The sequence below is a fragment of the Argiope bruennichi genome, chromosome 2 (genome assembly GCF_947563725.1).
Source record: "Argiope bruennichi chromosome 2, qqArgBrue1.1, whole genome shotgun sequence".
NCBI lineage: Eukaryota > Metazoa > Arthropoda > Arachnida > Araneae > Araneidae > Argiope > Argiope bruennichi.
The window spans coordinates 58627429-58651662 of NC_079152.1; the positions used below are offsets into that span (position 1 = coordinate 58627429).

General features: G+C 26.1%; 1 protein-coding gene across 2 annotated transcripts; it reads left to right on the top strand.

The window, feature by feature from the left end:
• The first annotated feature begins 248 nt into the window (after positions 1-248).
• LOC129957095 (protein ABHD18-like) lies at positions 249-23503 on the top strand. 2 transcript variants are annotated; one of them, XM_056069250.1, is made up of 12 exons: positions 249-342; positions 800-925; positions 5214-5298; positions 5492-5592; positions 10778-10859; positions 12600-12684; positions 13732-13759; positions 14122-14260; positions 15819-15908; positions 17955-18059; positions 19361-19794; positions 23092-23503. In XM_056069250.1, exons 2-12 carry the CDS (start codon positions 831-833, stop codon positions 23189-23191), a joined length of 1344 nt encoding a protein of 447 aa, XP_055925225.1. In that variant the 5' UTR covers positions 249-342; positions 800-830; the 3' UTR covers positions 23192-23503. The 2 variants fall into 2 exon arrangements, with proteins under 2 accessions (XP_055925225.1, XP_055925217.1); XM_056069242.1 differs by lacking the exon at positions 249-342 and adding an exon at positions 372-712.
• Positions 23504-24234: the final 731 nt, after the last annotated feature.

The window sequence follows — 24234 nt, forward strand, 5'->3', positions numbered from 1 at the left end:
CATATATAATGTTTACATATTATCAATATATAATTTAATCTGTTTTTCTTTTTATGTAAATCTTCTAGTTCCTGCAGTTTTAAACAGCTTATATTTAAATATTTTAATCTTAATTTCATAAATTTAATTTTTTTTATATATATTTGATATATGAAACCTTCTCTCAGTTTATCCGGCAATGCGGTGCGACGCTATAAATAAAAAGAGAACATTTTAAATATAAAAATGGCAGCAACAACTTAGTAGTGGTGTGATTGGGTGATTACTCTTGGTTTTTCTTTTTTGTTTACTACCTTATGTGAGCAGATTAATATTTGCGTATTTTGCTAAATATTGGTAATTGTAAGTAAGCTTCTCAAATTAGCACAGTTGTTTACCAAAATAATAATTCTCTGTGACTTAAACTTATGCTCAGTGAATTGAAATTTATGGCATGTTTCTAAAAACGTCATAATATTTTTTAATACTACACTTTTAGAATGGTCAACAAAAGAAATGTCATTAATAATTCAACAATACATTGTTATTGAAATAATTTAATTTGGATACGATTTTCATATGACCTTTCGGATATTTTATACAATATAACCTTGTTGAAAAGCATTTGTTCATTTTGATGACTATCTATTATAAATAGAAGACCCGTGGGAAGGAATGAAGGGAAAAAAGCTGTTACTTGAAATAATGGTGTTCAAAAACTGATTTACTTTCAGTTGAGTAGAATGTTTGTCGAGTTTTCATTCTTAATGTTTTGAAATCAGTTGGAACCATGTATTTAAAATGTTTTTCCTTTTTTTAGATTATTATTAATACCTCAGATATCACTAAGAATGTCTCCACCTAGTAAATTAGATGCTATATATCGTAGCATTATGCTGGCAAAATTTTTTACCAAAGGATGGGGAAAACCAGAAAATCTGAAAAGGTAAATTATTAAATAGTTTTTGTGCATGTTTGAATTATATGTGAATGAACCTTAGATTTATAGCATTTAAAATGTTTAACCATCTCATAAAATTATTATTATTATTGATGGTACTCAAAATAACATAAAGTAATTTTACATGTTATATATTTATACATTATACATAATTTTACATGTTTATATATTGATAATGAAATTTTAGTCCAATTGATATGAAATGCTTTAAAATAAATAATTTCATCAAGTTTAGAGAAAATATTTTACATGTTACAGAAAAATATAAATTTAATAGAAAATGTTTATTTTCTTTTGCATGTATAAATTATTTTTTTTAAATCCTTTTACTTAACTTGAAATGTATCAACTTGAATTGTAAGAATAGACTAAAATAAACTTCTCTGCGAAAAACTTCAATTATTAAAGAGAATAGGTCCAAATAGTAGGCAATGCTTGGATGTTTTTAGGAAAATCTGAATTTTGCTTTTAGATTGCTCAAGGGAGAAATAATGCATCTTTGACAAATAAATTAAACAATAAAAACTAGTAAATAATAAATCTTGAAAAAAATAAATATGTATATATATATAATTTCTCTTAATGAGTAGATATCTATTTAAAATATGTATTTTGAAATTTTTTGTACTTAATTAAAATGAAACAATTCATAAATTAAGCTATGATGAAAAAAAAAAATTTTAATGTGACCATTTATAAATACTGCTATGCTTTAATAGAATGTATAAAAATATATTATCCTTTTTATTGCTTTCTTATTTTAGTGCACATAATTTTTTTGTTGAATTAAATTTTAATTGAATAATCCTGAGTTATTACACAAATTATGAAAAATGTTTTGCAATATGCATAAAACTTCAATCCTGAAAGAAGCTACCATCTCTTCTTATATTTTTAATAAATATCTTTAATTTCATCATGAAAAATGTTGTTTGTTGGCACTTATATATTTTTCCCGTTGAAGTTCGTATTTAAAGTAAGATGATAGAAAATTTAGAAGTTGCATTAAATAATGAACAGAATAGTGCAAGGCTTTTTAAATAGTATGTTTTTAAATTTTACTGCAGAAGCCATTAAGAACAACCTGCATAAAGTATTTAACAGAAAGTTGGTGAATTAGTTAGTTGTCAAAAGCTACTAGTGTTTAATGTGTTATAAATTTTTAAACACTATTTTTCATAAATTGAAATCATGTATACGATTATTTGATTTTCTATCTTCAGGGATGTCACGAAGGGGGGGAGGCTGAGTCTGCTATCCACAAAAAGCAAAATTATACCATGTTGTTTAGGAAGACATAGTTTTAGCATATCTCCTTGGAGCACAGTGTCAGCTTTTTTTATAATTTTACACTTTATGATAGCTTGTTGCGATTATATATATTTTTTAAGTTACTGAAGAATAAATTTCAGAATTGAAATTAATCTATTTTTTTTTTAAATTTGACAAGAAAATATTTTGTAGTTCTTTTTTTATAACATGATAAAAAATTGTATTAGAATTCTAAAAACTATTTAGTTTTTAGTAATTATTATATATTATAGATAGTTATACATGAGCATTAAAATTAATTGAATTAAATTCTTTACAGTGTTATTTTTAAAATTCAAAATATAATTTATTTAGGAATAGAAAAATGTAGTATTTAAACTTAATTACCATTTATTGCATTTGATAAAAAAGCCAATTTCCTCTTTAACTTCAGGAATTTTTCTCTGAATAGAATTAATATATACAAGGGCATTATATCGTTTGCTCACTCCTGTCATCATATAGTTTCCATTTAATTATGTATTCCTGCTAGTAATAAGAAGTTATAAATACATTTATTACTGAAATTAAATTTAAATTATTTAAAATTGAGAGTTAGCATTAATTTTTCAAAAATTAAGATTTTTTTATAATTTAAAAATAAATGTTAAAAAGTAAGAATACATCAAACATCTAAGATGTTTAAAAATCTAAATTATTTTCTCTCTCTCTCTCTCTCTCTCTTGCTTTGAGAAGATATATTTCTTCAGAATTAATCAACTTAAAGTTAATGGCATTGAAGTAGCTGCTGAAGATAGCATTAATAAGATTAATTTAATCATTTCAATTAATTTTGATGTTAAATCTTATCACAGAAATGTACCATATTATTTTATTTTAAATTATACATGAACAATAATGATAGAGCATTCTGAGTGGTTAGCTTTACTACAAAACTGGCGACAAATATTGGTTATTCTCCAGTTGTTGTGGACCTTTGTTCTGTAAACTAAAATCACTTTTTTTTTTTTTTGGTTCTGATTTCTTATGAATGTTTTTTTAGCACTTTCACTTGTCCTAACTTCTCGTTTTTGGTGATATCCATTTTTAATTGGGATGTTTTGATTTCTTCATCGTGTCATATTTTTTAAATTTTATTTATTTATTTGCCAAGGCAAGTATGTAAACAATCCAAATATGTGATTTGTTGCCAAAGGATGATTAACACATTCAACCTGCTGTGACATATATATATATGGTATTTTCATTGTAAATATATTCGTTTTAAAATATGGTGAATGGCAATTTACATAAAATCATTTATAAAACATATATACATACACACTAATCTAAATTATTGCATTTAGTCAAAACTAATAACTGATCATTACAAATTCAAATCTTATTCTCTAGTGGCCAACAAACATTTGATATGTGTTGTGTCCTAAATTTTTCAGTTTCAATAATTGATGAAAATATTGTTTTTATTAAGATTAAATTTTTTATTTCGATTATATTTATTGGGTCTCAAAAGGATTTTTTTAATGACAAATAGTTACTCAGAAAATTATTTTTGTGCTTTAAAAAAATAATCTTTTGAAAAGCCATGAATTTAGAATTATTTTTAAGAAATTTTAATTACTTTTTAGTAGTACTGTGATTTTTTTTAAAAAGAAACATTTGAATATTCCTTAAAATAATTTTGCAGTCAAATGACTAGAACAGATTTATTGAAACAATGTAATGTAATGCTAAAATGTAAATTTATTTAAAATTCTGTGCGAAGATATTATAATTTGATAAATCTAAAGTTTTACTTTATTAAGGAATTTATTTTGAATCTTTTTTATTTGACTTGATATTGATATTTTTGAATTTTATTTGATTTTGTTATTGCTTGAAATTTATTAACATTTCTTGTTGTCTATCTTCATTATATTTTTAATATTAAATTATTTTGTATCAAATGCAATTTCTATATAAATGAACAATAAAAAAAATTATGTAAACTTTTTTCAAAAAAAAGTTTAAAGATAAAGCTAAATTAATTTTTATAATTTAATATAAGAATATGCATATCTTACATATATCAGATTGTAATTAAATAGCTTACAAGATAAATAACTTTTTTCATATTGACTATTAATATAATCTGCAAGACTAACTTTAGCAGAGCATAATTAACTAAAAAAAAATGTTTGAAAAGTGTTGAAACATACATTATATTATTTCTTAAATGCTTCCTATTGCTATCAAAGGAACAATGAAATGTATAGATATTGTTCCTGATTGTTTTCTAATTGATTCATAGAAAATAATGTGAAAAATATATTCTAATATTGATACAAATGTAATTCAGATTCACCAATAAGAAAGCAAAGATTTATTGTGAGGTTGATTTGTGATTAAGATTAAATTGTCCTTCTTATATATTTCCTTTTCAAGTATCAGTATATTTGAGTAACAATGTTTAGGAAAGAAAAAGAAAAATTAGTTGATTTCTTATTACATTATAAAATGTACCTTTATTCTTTTACATAGAGAATTTTTATAACTATTCAGGGAGTAGAAAAATTTTATTTATTTTTTTATTTCCACAGCATTTCTTATAGTGTGTTACAAAGAATGGAAATTTATTTTTTATGCATTGTAGTTATGATGGTTGCTATTAAATAAAAAAAAATTTATACTTATTCTCTTGATCAAAACTCTTTATATTACTAAATATAAATATTGTATGTCAAATTTTAATGTGAGCAGTAGTTCTAAATGCTGCAAGTGATTTTTTTTTTTTTTTTTTTACAAAACTGACGAAAAACAGCAAAAGTTTCTGTGTATACTGTTAAACTTGACACATGTACCAAATATTTTGGTTACTACTTAATTATGTGTAAATACTGAACTTTCTGATAATTAATATTTTAAATTAAGCATGCTTGATTTCATGTTTTAGTATTATTCTTATGTGTATTTAATTTAATAATGTTAAAATTGTTGCTAATATTCGTATCTATTGTTTTAGACTATTTGCATTTCGAAAAGTAATTTCCAACCGAGAAACTTGCAGACATTTGGTTGATCCAGAATATCCTATAATCATTGATAAAGTAAGTAATTCTATAATCTGATGAACAAATTATAAATTATCTTTAAAACTTTAATTTTGGTATTTATATAATCATATTGTGTAATTTCATTTGTATTATTATTCATACTTAATATTTACTTTAAAGTGTGTGTGTGCATATATATATTCTCTTAATTCTAAAATATTATAATCTTGTGATTCTTATCATTTAGGTGGAGAAATATCCCAATTATCAACTCCTTGATGGTCATTTTTTGAGTCCTTTCGTTAACCATTTGCCAGAAGTTGTCCCTGAAGAATCAAGGATAGCTAGGTTGAGCTATAGATTTTTTTAGTTAATCAGTTTTAGATATATCATATTTCTTAAAAATATTATTTTCTCCATAATATAAATCTATGTGATATAATAGTAGTCTTTTACTACTGAACTTCTTTCATGCCATTATGTAAAATTTCATAATCTTATATTACTTTTCTTCAAAAACTTTAAACAACTGTTGAAACTGGAAAAGAAATTGGTAGATATTGATTCATTTACTATAAATTTTTATTCCCTTCAAATTATTTCTGTGTTTTGAATTTTATCCTTATTTAAATATTCAACTTTGTTCTGATTATGTTTATATAATCCAATTTTTAAGTGCATGTACTACTGTCTGTCCACGACAAGAATACTGCTAGACATTCGTCTATGTTTACGGCGGGCGCTATAGAAACAGGTTGCGGTAGGGATGATCCATTTTCAATGGGTGGAATCGGAAAGAAGTCTGGGGAGGTATTCTTTTTCTCGGCGTCAATGTGAAGCGATAACAGAAAATCTATTGCTCATTCGTCTTCTCGCTTCAATCGCAGTTGCACGTATCTTTATATTCGCTTAACTTATTTCTTTTATATTTTATTAATCTTTTCTTTGGTTAATATTAACTGCATTTTATTATTTAATATTTTTTTTTGTCTCGTAAATTTTGATATCCTTTAAAATGCCTTTTCGATTTAAGAAAGGAGAGACTTTAAAATCACAAGCACGTAAAATTGTGCATAATGTTGCAGAGTTCTGCTCCGAAGAAGCTGCAGCAAAATCTTTGAAGGTTTCTCTTCCACAAGCCATGAAAAGAGCTGCTCAGGCGACTGGAGTGTCGGAAGGCACTATTAGGGAAATTAAAAATGAAGTTTCGACACTGGACAAAACGGAAGTTTTGAGTACTCCTGGAAAGCACCGTAAAAGGCCTATTGACCGAAATTGTGAAATTGATGACTTCGACAAATGTGTTATTCGTCAAACAGTTGAAGATTTTTACGTCCAGCAAAAGAAAGTGCCTTCTTTAAGAAAATTACTTCCCGTATTGAGAGAGAAGTTGAATTTTCATTGGAATAAGGAATCATTGAGGAAAGTTTTGCATTCAATGAATTTTCGCTGGAAGAAATGCGCGAATAAAAGAAAATTTCTCATCGAAAGACCTGATATTGTGTTTTGGAGAAACAACTACTTGCGAAAAATGAGGCAGTACAGAAAAAGTAAATGCCAGATAGTTTTCATTGATGAAACGTGGGTTGACAGTAATCTGACATTTAGAAAATGCTGGCAAAGTGATACAATTTCAGGAGCCGAAATAAATGTAAATTCCAAAAATCGATTGATCATTGTGCATGCTGGCTCGTCCACGGGATTTATTCCTGGCGCTCAATTAATTTACAAAGCATCAACTAAAACTGGTGATTATCATGGCCAAATGAATTATGAAAATTTTGAGAAATGGGTGTTGGAAAAACTCATTCCAAATTTGCGCCCAAAAAGTGTCGTGTGCATGGACAATGCTCCATATCACACAAAAGTTGCAAATCCGACACCTACCAAATACAGTACGAAGAAAGAAATGACCGATTGGCTGATTAATAATGGAATAGAATGCGATATGAAAATGAGGAAAGCGGAACTGTATTCGCTAATTGATAGGAATCGCCCTAAAGAAATCATATATAAAATTGACAGCATAATAAAAGAAAATGGGCATTATGTCTTGCGACTTCTCCCCTACCATTGCGATTTAAATGCGATTGAATACGTTTGGTCTTCAGTCAAAAGACTCATCAAAGAGAGAAATATAACAGGAGACTTAAGTTTAGAAAACTTACAGAATCTGTTGTGCGATGCTTTGGGCGGAGTGTCTTCCAAGGAATGGGAGGCTCATTGCCGTCATGTGGAAAAACTTGAAAATTCTTATTGGGAAAAAGATGGAATTTTAGAGGAAGTAGTAGACGAACTGGTAGTTCAAATTGGAAGTACTGAATCGGATTCCGATTCAGAAGAAACGGAATCATGTGACAGTGATTCAGAATTTTTTAAAGAAACTACACAACTGTCACTCGATCTCTGCTAGTTTTGTCATTTTAAAATAATATAGTTTTGCATTCTTTTAATCATAATTAATATATTTTATAAATAAAAAGTGAGTTTTAAAATTGCTTTTTTATTTCTTTTCGATTATTCAATTATAGATTATAGCAGAATGGAATTGTATTTAGTCTAATACATTTTGTTTCTGATACATTGTTATTATTTTCTATTTTTTTTCATTAATGTGTTCTTGATTTCTACCATTCATGTTTGTGTTAATAATCAAAAGTTTCAGTTTAACATAGTTTTGATTGTCCTTATTTTTTAAGGTCTGTTTTATTTATTTATTTTGCAGATTTTACTAAATTTAAAGCATGAAATTTAGTTAGTTAATTGCTGATTAATTAATTTTTATAATTGTTATGATAATACTTTAAATTGTAGAAAGTGAAACGAAGAAAGAAACAATAGATTCTAATATTTATCAGGAAATAATAGAATATTTTAGCATGAAGTTACTATGGGCTAAATTAAGATAAAACCTTGGAAATTAATTAAATTGAAATTAGAGTTTAAAATATCATTATATATATACTTTTATAGCTTTTTCTGGATCAAAAACTTTTATTTAATGTTATAAACTGAAATTTAATAAAATAATTATCGTAAATTAGAATTTAACTTTTTAGCATAAATAAGATCGCCTTTTGAATTGATCGATATATGGAACTGGAAAATATAGAAATCCATTTCAGATTATATTTATAAAAAAAATGCACAGTTCAAACTTTTAAAGCAAATAATACTCAGCTGTTTGTATAAGTAAAATTAATTGATCATTCATTTTGAATTTTTTATTTGAAAAGTGTATTGAAAATTTATTAAAAAAAAGTTCTTGCAGGGAACTTTGAATTCCATTATTTTTTAAACAAGTATATTTCACAATTCAGTATTTTATTTTCATCAAAATTATTGAGTAGTTTCCTTAAATCTACAGGTATAATTAATTTAGTTATCTACTATCACAATCATTGTCAAGATAAAAAAAAATGAGGAGGGGAAAAAAACCCCGTTGTTTTAACCTTTTGCTCTTAGTGTTAAATAATAATTATGAGAAATTGTATTTATAGTTTAAAAAAAAAAGAAACTTTGAAATTCAAAATAGTGATTCTATTATGCTATATGAAAATATTTAGAGATTAAAACGATTTAATTTCTTTTCTGGAATTGAATGAGTATATGCAATTATTAAGAAGTAATTCTATTAAATTTTTATCGCTAAATATTATTCAACTATATAATGGTATGAAAAAATATTATATTATAGGTAGCGCATTACTTTTTTTTCAATAAAATAAAGAAAAATAGTCATTTATTGAGACTTGTTGTCTCGCCTCTCTGTAGTTTCAATAGCTTTCCTTCTTAACTAGGATTCCAAGAATCTAAAAATTGTATGCACGTTAATGTAAGTTAGAAGGATTAAAGTATTTAACGAGATTCCTTTCTACTCAGGTGCACTGATTGTGATAGTAAAACGGTACCAGATATGTATTCTCAAACGGTATTGATAGGCTTTGAATAGAAATGTGAAGAACATTAGGAGTGAAGAATTTTCAACCCCGAAATGATAAAATGCATGCAGGAATGTGGATCCTTTATTGCTTCGAGGATATATTGAAAGGAAAAGCTCATTTATCACTCTTATTCGAATTGACAGCTCGTGAGAAAATTTTTTCTTTGAAATAATTGTATTTCTTTTTCAAGCCGGGGGAAATGAATAAATGGTAATCTGGAATACAAAAACAAACTTTTACCGCGTTTTTCGTAGAATAATGTAAAGCGATATTGGGCTTATTTAGTTGGGTTCCTTTAAATCTGGGACATCTGGCACCTGCATGAATGAACACTTGAATTATCTTCAAATTCAGAATACTTTTACATATAAACTTTGCGAAATTAATTATGCTGTAAAAAGCTTGTGCATATTGAAAATAAGTTACAAATCACAGTTTGATTTTTAAAAATCTGAAAATTGATAGTGTGGTAATCGTTAATTTTGTGTTTCGGGAAATAGTATATACATCAGAAAAATAAATATAAATTTGGAAAGGTTTCAAACCTATTTAACAATGAGCATTTTACTTTAAAACAAAATAAAAGCACTTTTATAAAATTTATGAAATAAGTACGATTAATTATGTTAAATTACGATTAATTATGTTAAATTAGATTACCTCGCGTTTGCTGCGGAGAATTTGATATTAATAACTTATATAAATTTAGAGCAAATGAAATGAAGACGATTAATGTTTTGTCATGCATGATTTTACTTCTTAATCTTTTTTTTTCTTCTTGTGTAGTCGTTAGACATACAAATATTTATTCAGTTTTTCTATTTGATTTGTTTTGTTCTTTGTATACATATGACAGGAATGCCGGATATTTTCAATATTCCGAGTATGCAAATGATTTTCAGCTGAGTGAATTATTTTTTTAAATTTGTTTTAAGAATTAAATGCAATAATACCAAATATCGCCACTTTGGCGCTAAACGTGCCAATGTAAGAAACTTGAATGAATTTCTACCTCTGCGAAATGAACTCTTCCTACAGTAACCTGTTTCTATAACGCCCGCCGTAAACATAGACGAATGTCTAGCAGTATTCTTGTCGTGGACAGACAGTATTTGTTTGCTTGTTAGGGTTTCAGTATTGAAGTCTGCAATAAAGATATTAAATGCTAAAAGAACAACTGTGTTTTTATAAAAGAAATATCACTGTCAATGTCTTTATAAATATATCTGCATTCAGATAATTCAGTGATTTTTTTTTATTTATTAAAAACAACCAATTTTTTATGTTTGTTAACAGGTCATTATTATTTAACAGAATATACTTTTTTCCAATATACTTGTTATAAGACATAGTTACCTGATTTTATAAGAGAAACAAAAGTTTTGAAAGAAATGCAGCAAATTCATTTTAAATCATAGTTTATACGTGAATTTAATCTTTTGTAATGGAGAATTTTAATGGGTTATGATTGTTTACATCTTTTATTTATAATTTTAATTTTTGTATTTTTTTATTCAATTGTTACACTTTATATATATTTTCATGTAATAATTGTTATATAATTTTGCATCTGACTTTCTTAATTTCAGATTTCAAATTCTTCTTCCCAGCACATGGAATTCTGAGGTAGTGCGACCAATATGCTTACATTTAGCTGGTACAGGTGACCATGTAAGAATTTCTTTAGTTAATAGTATTTTGATGTTAATAATAATAATTTATACTTTTTGTAACAAAATATTTGTAATATTATACTATTACTTTATTTAAAAGTACCCGTGTATTAAAGACTATCCTATGAGTATGTATAGAAATATTTAATCAGAATTTATCTTCTACAGGAATGTTCTTGTCAGAATAGTATTGTTTATTTTTATATTAATGTGCCTATACATTTATGAGAATACTTAGTAACAGTTTATAAGATTTAAAAGTAAAAAATGTTTTCTGTAAAAAAAAAGTGCTTGTATTTATTTAACTTTCAGCTTTTTTTTTTTTTTTTACTTATCAGAAGTAATTTATGGCAATATTATATTTCAAAATACTAAAGGATTCAAGTGAAGCATGAAATAGTTTTAACTAAGATATTGCAGTATATTTTATGTATTGATATATGAAGCAAAATTCAAAATGCTATTAAAATTAAATACCAAAGAAAAATTTCTAGCTAAAACATTAAAAAAAGATTTTTTAATAAATTTAAATAGCATCTTTTGACAGCTTTTTCTTGCTAGTTAAGTGTTCTAGCACTTACGTATATTTAGTTTTCTGTATCACGTTAATATTATTATAATTTTTCAAATATATTTATCAGTAACAGGTTCTTAAAAATACTTTCAGCTGAGATTCGTGGCAATTCGGCCATTTGAGTGGCAGAACTGTAGTAATCCTTGGAATTATTTCAAAAACTTGTTTTGATTTTTTTGATTTTTAAATTTTTAAATTTGCTTTTTTTTTTTTTTTTTTTTTTCATATTGAAAGTAATAATAATGAAATAATAAAAGTAAAAATAAAGAAAATAGAAAATGAATCAATGAGTAAAATATTCTAGTTGGAGCTGTTTGGAGACCAGCTCAAAAATGCATCAAAATTTGCTCAATGTGTAATAACTGCACTGTATTATCTGAAATGCATGAGACAGTTCCTTTTATTCAGTTTTATGGTGGTTAGGCTGTTGTGACTGCAGGCTAGTTTGACACATGTATGATGCTTTTTTTTTCGGGGGGTTTACTTTTATTCTCTTATTACTGTACGTTTACTTTTATTCTCTTATTTTGTTAACTTCCTTAGCTATTATTTAGCTGTTCTCTCATTTATATTGTCAAATCAGAAATTTAAATATTAATAATTGTGTATTGTCCAGCTTTTATGTTGTCAAAAATAGAAATCATTCTTTAACATAAGTTAGATTGGTAATTTTTCAAAATATTATTCATGTGACTTAAAATTACAAAATTATATTAGTTGCATTCTCTTGCGATTTCGTTTTAGCACTGCTTGTTTATGAACTAACAAGCTGCCTCTGCCTAAGATATATAAATTATTTTGTACATCAACTTAAATGACAGAATCAAGATATTGTCTTCATATCTATATTTAATTTTCTTTTTATTGTAGTTGGGCATTTGTTCAAATGCATGCTTATAAGTAGTGCATTTCAAAATGAATGATTAGTTGTAGAAAAATTATTTTTAAATGGAACTCATACATTTTTATTCAAATAATCTTAATTCAACTTTCGACGATTTATGTATCTATAAGTATTAAAATTTGAGGTGTTTACTATATTGATTCTAATATTTTATTTGCATTTATTATGTTCTAAGTCAAAAATTTTCTAATGAAAGATTGTGATTTCAATATTTTAGAAAAAAATATTTTGGAATAATTGTATAATTTTTTTTTTTTAAGTTTTATTGGCGCCGAAGAATGTTGATGGCCAGACCACTTTTGAAAGAAGCAGGAATAGCCTCCATTTTACTTGAAAACCCTTTTTATATCCTTTGTTTTGTTTTTGTATATTTCAGTATAGTGGTATTTTAAAATTCTGATCTTTTATTAAATTTTGTAAGTTTTATCTGATAATTTTTTTTCTACATTCTTAAAAACAGTTGCTGCATTTCATGGGTCTTTTTTTTTTTTTTTTTTTTTTCAATTTACTATAAAATTCCAGTTAACTGAATGTGCTTCATCGAAATCTGATCTATCCAAAATGCCTCTGAATAAACTTTAAAAAAAAAAAATCATTCTTTACTGCTTGGATATGTTCATATTGCCCAGTAAAATCATTAAATAGCTGAATTTAATGTAGTTAGCTTTAATAATGAACATAAGAGAGTTCTGTGCTTATTTTGAATACAAAATATTCATTAAATTGCATACTATAACTAGATACAAAATAATAATAGATGTTAAGGCAATAGTTTTTCCTTAAAAAATCGTTATTATTAATTTGATCATTTTTATATTGTTATTTATTATTTTTTGTTGCTTTTCAAGCACTGTGTTTTTAAATGTGCATTTATTTAATAGTATGTAGGAAGAACATAAAAATGCATTAACTTATTATTCAATAATGATTGTCATTTTTTAAAATTTTCTAACTATCAATAAAACCTTTCATTATTCAAACCTCAGTGCCAACTGATTCTGTATGATGCATATTTATTATCCTTTATAGATGACATTCAGTAACATTCTTCTCCTCTGTTCCTAGTCATAAGCATGATCTAGGTAAACTCCCTATTCAAAATCATATATAACATTCCATAACAGTTATACTGTTATTTACAAATCAAGGGGAAAGATGTTTTGTAAAAATATGTGAATTTTATTCTAAGTCATTTAACACACAGATGCTGTGAAGTATGTGCATGTATGTTTGTCTTTGACAGTTAAGGAGTTAGGTTAAAACATGACTTTCATTTTAATCTCAATAAATAAAATTAAAAAAATTAAATTTTAAGTTGCATATTATGAAGAATAAGTTATATTAGACTTACTTTATTTTTATGTATTTATCACTTTTTCTTAACTGTTTCACATGGTTCTAGAAAACCTAAAACACAAAAGTAAGTTGTGGTTTTTTCCTGTAAAATGTTTTTAAATATTGATAATGGAAAATACTTTATGTATATCATTTTTTTCAAGCACTGCTATTAATTATTTTAACAATTATATTTCTGTTTAAAAAGGAATTACTTTTATATAAAGAAATGGTTAATTCTATTTAAAGCAATTTTTTATGATTATATCTAATAGTGATCCATCTTTTTTAATGAATTATACATTTTACTCTGGGCATTGCTTATTTAATTAAATTGTAATATTAAATACAATCATCATATTAAATGTTATAAATATATTTTCTTTTTCATTAAAGATGTGTGATATATTATGATTATTATAGTTTTTATTGCTTTTCTATTTTAAGGCGGTCAAGTTTGCATAATGTCTCTGATATATTTGTCATGGGTGGTTGCTTGATTTTGGAATCTCTTGCCTTATTCCATTGGTGTGAAAAACAGGGTTTTGGACCTCTAGGTATATCTGGAATATCAATGGGAGGACATGTAAGAATTATTTTTGTTTCATCTTTACTATTTTTTCTTTGTATACAATTTAAAAAAGATTTATAAATACATGCTAAAAATTAAAGTATGAATAAATTTAAGATTTTGAGGGCTTTTAAAGTTAATATTACTTTTTCCTTGTTTATAATTTGTCTTCTATAAAGATGTCGATTTTCTAAGCAAATGATTTAAAATTTTATCTACTGTGCTTACAATATATTTTCAGTATAGAAGTAATATTATCTTCCAAATAATTTTTTTCTTTGATTAGACAAATATAGTAACAGTAAAACTGGTGAATTTTGTTTCTTTACTAAAAGAAGATTGTTTTTCTTGATGCAAAAACATATGATGATTAAAATGCATTTTTTTTTTATGTTATCCATCCTCATTATCTAATTACAATTTTGAAATAAATGATCCATCAAATATCAACTCTTTGCTACTCTAATAAATCTTAAAATTTTAAGTAATGTTGCAGATTATTACTTATCTTACTTAATAATTCTTATGTATTAATGTGAAAGTTTTTAATGATTATGAATTGTTTCTTTCACCAAAGGAAAACTTGAAAGTTTTGCAGTTGTTTTCAGAAATCCTGTCCACTAAAAAAAATCATATATTTACATATAAATACATGAAAAATTTAACAAAATTGACTTGGTATTTTTATGTAATTTTAGAGAATAATAAATATAACATATAGAATCTCAGCTTTTTTTTTGTAATGCTATCTTTACATATTAGCTGAAACCATATTAAATTGAGCTTGATGAATACAATTGGTCATCTAAATTAGGTTACTTCATTCTTAGAAATTGCATCTATAATTTGTAGAATATTATAGGCTCAGACTGATGATTTAAATACTGAATATAAATTTTAAAATGTTTCTTACTAATAATCTATTTTATAGATAAAAGAATGATACAAATAAATATATTTTCTTTTTTATTATATTTGTATCTAATATTGAAAGAGACTTTTTAATAAGTTTTCCTTCCTATATGAAGTTTCTGTTTTAATTCTTGAAAGATCTGTCCATCCTTTAAATAAGTTTTTTGATGGATTGCAGAAACTTTTGATAGCATAGCTTATCATTTTTATTATGTTCTTCGATTATATTCATCGTCCATAAGATTTCGCTTAGGATCACCATTGTCTTAATATGACAATGATCTACTACTCTTTATCTTTCAGGTATTTACATAAGGCTGCAACTGTGGGTCTGTAGGTCGATTATTGGCTGTACCTTAAAATTGGACTGCCCTCTTGTCTATATGCGATTGTTTTTATCGGTTTAGCTGCTCTGCAAGCAGGCAATGGAAATGTGAGCATGTTGTGCATTTGTAAAAATTTAAGTTGTTAGGGAATTAAATGTGTGACTGAATATTTAGACAAAAGCTTGCAGAGATTGAGTGATTGTGTAGAAAAGAAGTGGGGTGTATCTGCTATTTTCTACCAACTTCCTCAATAAAACTTTTTGGTCTATTATTCTTTGTTGTATGTTCTTAAACTCAAAAAGAAAATTCCTAGGTATACATGTTTATTTTTCTAGATGGCATCACTTGCTGGATGTAGTTGGCACAAACCTATCCCCATAATTCCTTGCCTTTCTTGGACAACTGCCTCACAAGTTTTTACTCATGTAAGTCTTAAGATATTTGTATGTATCTTTGGCAACATAAGATTTAAGGTTGCCTAGTAATAAAGTTAATTATTTATTAATTTAATTTTTATTTTTTATTTTTATGCACTTCAAAAAATGTGTCTGTTGAAATTAGAAAAATCAGTCGTTTATTTGTTATATTAAATAATATGCATTTAAGATTTGGTTATATTTAAAATTAACTGTAATTCTAACATTGTTGTTATTGCATTAGTTGCTAAAAATTTTATTTAATTTAATGCTTCTGAAATAAAACAATTCAAATGACATTTGATTAAGTCAAATTTTTGTAGCCATTTGATTAAAAGTGCAGTGCAGGGATCAGTATAATGTATAGACTAAATACATTTTAATGAAAGTTCAAAGGCACTTATTAGTATGTTATATCTGTACGATATAGCAATTCATTGGAGCAGATGAGATCTATCTTATTTAAGTCATTCATCAGCTAAATTTGATTATATTTCAAATCAATCAGTCAAGATGTTCACACGCAATACACAGCAATACTTACAACAAACAGCAGCCCACAAGTAGTAATTTGTAGTAAGTAATCACAATAACACACAAAACAGCCAACAGAGCTCAGATGGAAGAGAATCCATATAGCTATTCACTAGGGTCTCTCCAAATTCTTGCTGTTCTCTACTGTCTCCTCACTTTATCACTGGCCAACTGCTGACTCATTACTACACGACTACTCAACACATGACTTGATGCTGCTTCAGTACTTGCCTGTCTCAGTTCTCAATACAATAATCCCTTAAGTTCTCAACATTTGCACTTCACTGGACTGATCAAATTAATTCATCTCTGGCTAACTATAACGACTGACTTCGGCTTGGACTGCCAGCCTTTTATATCTTCTAGAGCTACCCATAAAAGGCTCTCAAACAATCAGCATAATTCGCTTCCTATTTGTACTATTGCTGAAATTCTTGAAGATTCCAGCATCATCCATTTTGTTCTTTAAGCCCAGGAGTCATTGATCTGCATCCAATCAGAATCCACGAGAGCTGATGATGAAACTGTCTTTCCTGCCTTTTCTATGATGGAACTAATTGTGCATTAAGGAAGCAACATTACAGATAAGGATACATAGAGGGTGAAAGAGAAAGGAATGACTCCAAAAAAGAAATACTGGACTCGTCTTCTTTCAAAGAATTTCTTTCTTGTATATTTACTGCAAAATACTTTATTGCATTTCTTGTTTTAGAAAAAAAAATGTATATAGAAATGGGCAATTTAATAATATACAGTCATCATGCTTATTAATAATATAAAAATGTAGAAGTTTGTCTTGTTTTATGCTTAAACTGTTATTGCAAAACTGATTCATGCTTTCTTGCATACTGTTTAATGTTAGGATGTCCCACAAATTTCTTTCCATCTGTTGCATCCATTGATCTGAAGTGAATATAAAATATTGTTTAAAATTAATTTATTGCTTTATATGAAAACCTTTCTGCTCTATCATCTTCTTCTGTCTATCAGAAAGTCTCGTCATTACTTCTTTCGAAGATTCTTTGGAACTTACTTGTAAAATATTCCTGGAGGTTCATTTTTGCTTTATTAAGGATTAAAAATATTTTTCATGGAGTGAATTTTGTAATGATAGAGCAAATAATAATAGAATGAAATAAGATCTTGAGAATTTCAATGGTAAGGTAAGAATTTCCTATATGAAAACTTTTATGTTCATTAAAAAAATGAATTCACAACTTAAAAAAGAAGGAAAACTATGAAAAAGTTAAGAAAATTTCATCTCTTTCTATTGGCATAAATATTCTATCTTTTAATTACTTTTTTTGTAAATAATTCAATATTTATTGAATGTTTTATAATTCTTTTGCATTTTTTGTAATGTACAACTAATTTATATACCAGATTTTATGAGAATTTATGTGCAAGATAGAGAAACAATTTTATTCCAAGCTTTAAATTAATTGATAATGTTCTGTTTAATTCTGATACATCTTCCCACCATCATGATTTAAAGAAAGAACGTGTCTTTTTGCCTTTCAGGGTGTGATGAGTGCAGGAATACCATGGCCATTGTTACAAAACCAGTATTCATCTGATCATGTGTATCAAGATGAAATTTGGAAAATGCTTCATTCACCTGAAGAGGTATGAGGTTTTCTCTTTTAGCTTTGTACTGTTTCATTACCATTTTATGAAGTGTTTGAATGTTTTTTATGCTCTTTGCTTGATGTTATTTGTACCTGTGCTAATATTTTGCTGAATATAATTTCAAATTCAAACATAAAGAATAGTACTGGCCTCAAACTTTTTCAACTCATTTTAATCTATCCATTCTCTTTAGTTCATTCAGATTAAATAATATATCACAGTTTTGTTAATCTAAATGTGTCATTTCAATGAATTCTGAAAGAAGAATGTTTAAATCTTTTCTGTGAGCTTATAAATATTGTAAAGTCATTTTTTTTCTTTCTTTTTCCCCTTAGAAAAGCTGTCTTGCTCAGAGCTCTCTCTCTCTCTCTATTTAATGATAAAAATATTTCAGTAGAGGTTATTCACAATCTTCTTTCAAAATTTGTTAATTATTTACATATTTTTTAAATTGATGCTCTTTGATTGATGTTGGAACTTCTAACACTCTTTAAACGTTATATCTTTTTGCTTTATAAATATGTCATCTTCACAGAAAGTATTTATCAGCATTTTATTTCAAATATACAAGCTTTTAAAATGATTTTTTTATTATAAAAAATTAGATACTTTGTTTCAAAGATTTAAATAATATTTTCAAAGTCTATGAACATCTTACCATTCCTTTAATTATCAAAACTGTTCTCTCTCTATTTCTTTCTCTATTATTTCATGTAATCTAAATCCAAAAAATATTTAAGAATTTCTAGTAGTTTCAGAAGAATGATCTGGTTACATCAAGTTGAGAAAATTACTGAACAACATTAGCCTAATCTTTCATCCATATAAATAAGTTATATATTATTGAACTACATTACAAAATAGTTATTGTTTTTTATTTGAATTATATTATATGATTAATCTGCCTGCAAAATTACTGTTTATAACTATTACTTATAATTGTCATTTATACTATAATATTTATATACGTTACTATATAAAAATACCTCATCTGTTTATGGTATTTGAAGAATATTTCATTATTATTGTTAATTATTGTAATGCTTATCTTGGTAGTGGAAATATTGCCCGAATAAAATAATTTTAATCATTAAAAGTGCTTAAATTCATTTCCAAAACTTGTAAATTTGAAGTCTCCTAAATCTTTGAATTGCTTAATATTTTTGCATGTTAGTATAGATGAATAAATCTTATCAATTATCATTTTCATATTTTCAAATTTTGAATTGTAAAATGATCGTTCATATTAATTTTAGATATTTACTGGTTAATTGTTTTTAATGAAAATCTTCTTTCAGTCATGTGCATTCAAAGCTGGTGTTCATTTTTCTCGAAATTATCCTTCAAGTTTGGACCACATAGAAATGTTACAAGAGCAAAACAAGTCAAAATATCCAACCCCTTCCTCTTCTAACATGGGTCAAAATAAAACTGTTTTGCATTCTGAAATTGCACAAAATAATGAAAAATCAAAACAATTAATGAATCCTTCAGAACTTTCAAGGCTTGAAGCTTTGAATTTCATGAGAGGAATTATGGATGAATGCACACATCTAGGCAATTTCACCCCACCTGTTGACCCAAGTCTCTCCATTGTTGTAACTGCTGAACATGATGCATATGTTCCAAGAGATGGCATTAAATCCATTGGGGATTTGTGGAATGGATGTGATATTCGCTACATTGACGCTGGTCACATTACAGCTTTTCTTTTTAATCATGGTGTTTTCAGGTATGATTTTCCCACTTGTAATATGAAATACATAAGCTTCTGAAATACATTATATTAACCTGTTAATTCTTTAAGGTTAAAAAAAAAGTTCTTAAAACTTATTTATGCTAATAATAAAGATATGTGTGTGTGTGTGTTCATGTGTGCTTGTGTGTGTGTTTGTATGTGTGTGTGTTGGCATTGTGCAGGCCCAACCATTTGACCTAGAGGAACTAAAATTGGAACATATATGCCTTGAAAGGCGACAACATGCACCTTGAGCTATTTTTTAAAAAATTAAGTATAATTTTAATGTTTTTCCTTGGTCATATCATTCAAAAATATTATTGCACAAAAATAAATTTTATATTGTTTTGAAAATGTCTTTTTAATGGTACTGTTTTAATAACTGTGGGAATTTTTGCTGATTTTTGGCAATTTTTAAAAAATATTTTTATTTAATTTCCTACATTTTATTACATTTGTTACTCTGAGATTCAAACTGTTTTCATTGTTTCATCAACTGTCTAATCATATGATTTTCTTCCATTGTTGAAAGTTAAAGTTGAAGGATTTTATTTAATATCTCTGTAGTTTACGAAACAGATAAAGAAGTGAGTTACAATTCTGCAAAATTTCAAAGATCGATGAGCCACACATTTATATTTTAAATAATGCTGTGATGTCATAGGACTGGCCTCCATTAGAAAGGTTCACTTACATAATAAACAGAAGCGAGATAATTAAAATAAGATTGCTTTAATCTCTGACATTTTCACAGAATTGTGAACATATTATATTTAAATCAGTGATCTGAAATCTAACATAACCACTATATTAAGCAAACTAACTAATTGCCTGGCTAATTATTTTTAAAAATTCACCAAAATTCGGAAAAATTTATAAAATTTATTTTTGTGTAATAATATTTAGAAAAATTATTTAAAACTTCTAAATTTAGCTTGATTTTTCATTATTAGAGATTCTGATTTATATTTCAAAAGAAAAAAAAAAAAACTCATCTGAGATGCACATTCCCATCTTCCAAGCCAAATTTGGTGGGTGCAGATCAAACAGTGTGGTCTGTAGAGTACCAAAAATGTACACACACAGATTGATAGATACATACGCACATTCAACTTTATTATTAGTAGATATTTTCAAATCAACCTTTTATATCCTTCAATCATAATTTAATGCTTTTATTTTTGTATTTTATATAAACTCTAAACTGATGTCACTCTCATATATTCTCTGCCTAATTTTCTCATGCTTACTACTATAACAAAAAGGGGGATTTGGGGGGCAGAATGAATGGGATTGGGAAAGAATATTTTATTTCAATATATTTTCTTGTAAGAAAATCTGTTGTTTGTTATAAATCTTGCCTTTAGGAATATTATCATTTCTACAATATTAAATCTAAATGCTGTTTTATGATTTGTTGCTGTAGCCTTCATAATAGTTAATTAATATGCACATTGCTAACTAAATTATAAAAAAGTTGAAATAGAAAATTAAGACTGTAATTTAAAAATATTAATTTAAATTCTGTATTTTAAATTAATTGTGAGATTATTTCAAATAAAAAAGATGATCTGAATGAAAATAGTATTTTGAAACAAATATAAATTTCTTTGCTAATAATAATGTTGAAATGTTCTTAAATTTTTTTAAGATGACTGAGCTGTTGTAATCCAAAATACTTTGTCAGCCTGGATGAAATTTTATATGAGCAATATGAGAAATTTTATATGAGATTATATTATAAAATACAATAACAAAACACCATAACCTAACCAAGATACTTTTTCTTTAAAGCATAATATATTTGAAGTGTTGTAATAGAACATTTTCGCCATATTTAAAACATTTCATTTCTTGAATATGAATTAATATACTGACATGGTAGAACAGCAAAGCATTCAAGTTCGTCAAAGATAGAATTCTGCACATTTCAATAAAAACATAGAATAAGTATTAAAGTGCAAGAATCATAAAATCCAGGATGTAAGAAAAAATATATTGGAATGAGGATTACTAATTTGGGAATTAAAAAATAAACTACAATATTCTTCGTCATTGGTGCAACAGGCCCATGTAGGCCCTGATCTTCCTTAGAATGCCATTCGATGCCTCTTGTTCTTGGCTAAGATTTTCCAACTCATCACCTTGATAGTTTTTAAGTCTTTTTGAAAGACAGTTAATCCACCTAAGTTTTTGTTTCCCTCTTCTTCGAGTGCCAAATGTTTTTAACTACAATATTACATATTCATTTTCATAGAAATAGATGATATATACACTTGAAAGAGAACACACACACACAAAACAAATCCAATTAAAAAATTTTAATTCAGATTATACATATATATATATAAAATAGAATATGAAAAAGGAGTAATCAGTCATTAAATATTCTCTAAATTATAAGTATGAGCTTAAATATTGTTTTGGTTTCCTCTTCATCTGTTGTAAGAGTTCAGAAATTTTAGGCATTCATTTTAGAAAATCAAAAATTTTGATCTAATCTGATTGTCCACACATTGATTAATAATTTTTTTATGAAATGGAGGATAATTTCATGTACAGATAAATGCACTAATTTAAAATACAAAAATGCCTGTAATATAAAGGCAGGTAATTAAAAAAATTAATAGAATGTATATTTTTTTTTTATTCCAGAAAAATGATAGTATACACATAAAAAGGGCTCTTTTGCATGTATTATCTGTTTTGATTAATATATGGTTTAGTGGGAAAAAATCCAGTATTTTAGGTGAACTACTTTTGTGAATTTATTACATTTTTCCCCCCTTTAATCTAAGGGATAATTAAAACATTGATTTTTCTGCATTACTATTAGATAATTTTCTTAATCATTACAAAAATTGATTATGGGGGGGAGGAAAATATAAAAGAAAGTAATTTAGAATGTGATTTTTTTTTTTTTTTTAATGTCTGGCTTTCTTGAAATTATATCCTTCTCTTTAAATATCATTCTTTTGTAAAATTTTAACAACTACCACACTTCTAGTCATAATATTTTAATAGAGGAGCAGCAGGGAATTACATATCAAATTAATATTAATAATTGCATAATTTTGCTTCTTTTATTTTTCAATTATGTTAGTAAATGTTAAACATCCATAATACCTATTTTCAATAAATCTATATTTGATTACTTTCGTGTATGTGTGGATGAAACTATAATTATTCTAAATCATATTTTTTAGATATTTTTATAAGAAAAAATTATTATTTATTTTGATTGCATTCACAGTTACTAATGATTTTTTTTTTTTTTTTTCGTATTTTTAGGAAAGCCATAATTGATGCCTTTGAAAAAACTGCTCAGAAGTATTATGGGCAGAGCATACTTAGTGAACGCTCAAAAATTGAACAAGACATTAAGTCATGAGTTTATTTCTTTTTATAAAGAAATTCTACTTTGGAATAATACTTGCTACTTTCTTTTTATATAATTAAGAGCATAGTCATGTACATAATTTGTAAATGCCCTGTGATTTTTAATTGTGAAATAGTTATATATATACTTGTTTTTGTTGAAATTTCTTCTTTTTAAGCAAAAAAGCTGTTTTGCTTGTAATAATTTCCATGTAATTTAGACAGCAATATTTTATAGAATTGTTTTTAATAAAGTCAGCCAACAAAGATTTTATTAAAATACAGTATTGTTTCAACTTATTAAAATAAAAATATTGTTTTGAAATTTTGTAAACATCTTTAATTTGTGCCTGAATATATGTGTTTAATTAGTTGTAGTTTGTTTGTGAAACTAATTTTCTATTTAGAATGCTGGAGGATGCCTTTGAAATAAGTAACTTTTTCTGCTTAAGGACTCTAAGCATTAAATTGTTTCTTACTTTTTTTGGTGATAAAAATTGCTTAACGTCATATTTTTTTAATAAAGTTTTATATAATTATTTTATTCACAAATTTTTTTAAACAAAAAAGTTTATGCATGTTAAAGTTTTATATAATAGTTTGAACTCAGATCATTGTCAAGTGACACAGGGTTCCTAAAAAGTCACAAGAAAATATTAATTACTGTTGAGAAATTTCTAGAAAACTATAAATAACTGCATCATCTATGAATAATATAATTATAAGTTTATCTGTCTTTAGATTATGGAAAAAATTAAATAATGCATACTACAAAATAAATAACTTTTGTTGCAACTGTACTATTTTATAGTACAATATGTTCTTTTAAAGTTTGTAAATTGTGTTCTAATCGGTTTATTACTTGTAAATATATTAAAATTACATCCTATAACACTATGCAAAGTTTCTATTGTATACGGAATTTTCCTTTTTAATCGGCTTTGATTAATTTTTATATATTATGCTGATGTTTATAAAAGTAATTATATTTTAACTAGATGTTATTGTATAGTCAAATATTCTTTCTGCCATCATGATAACTAAAAACTTGCGGCA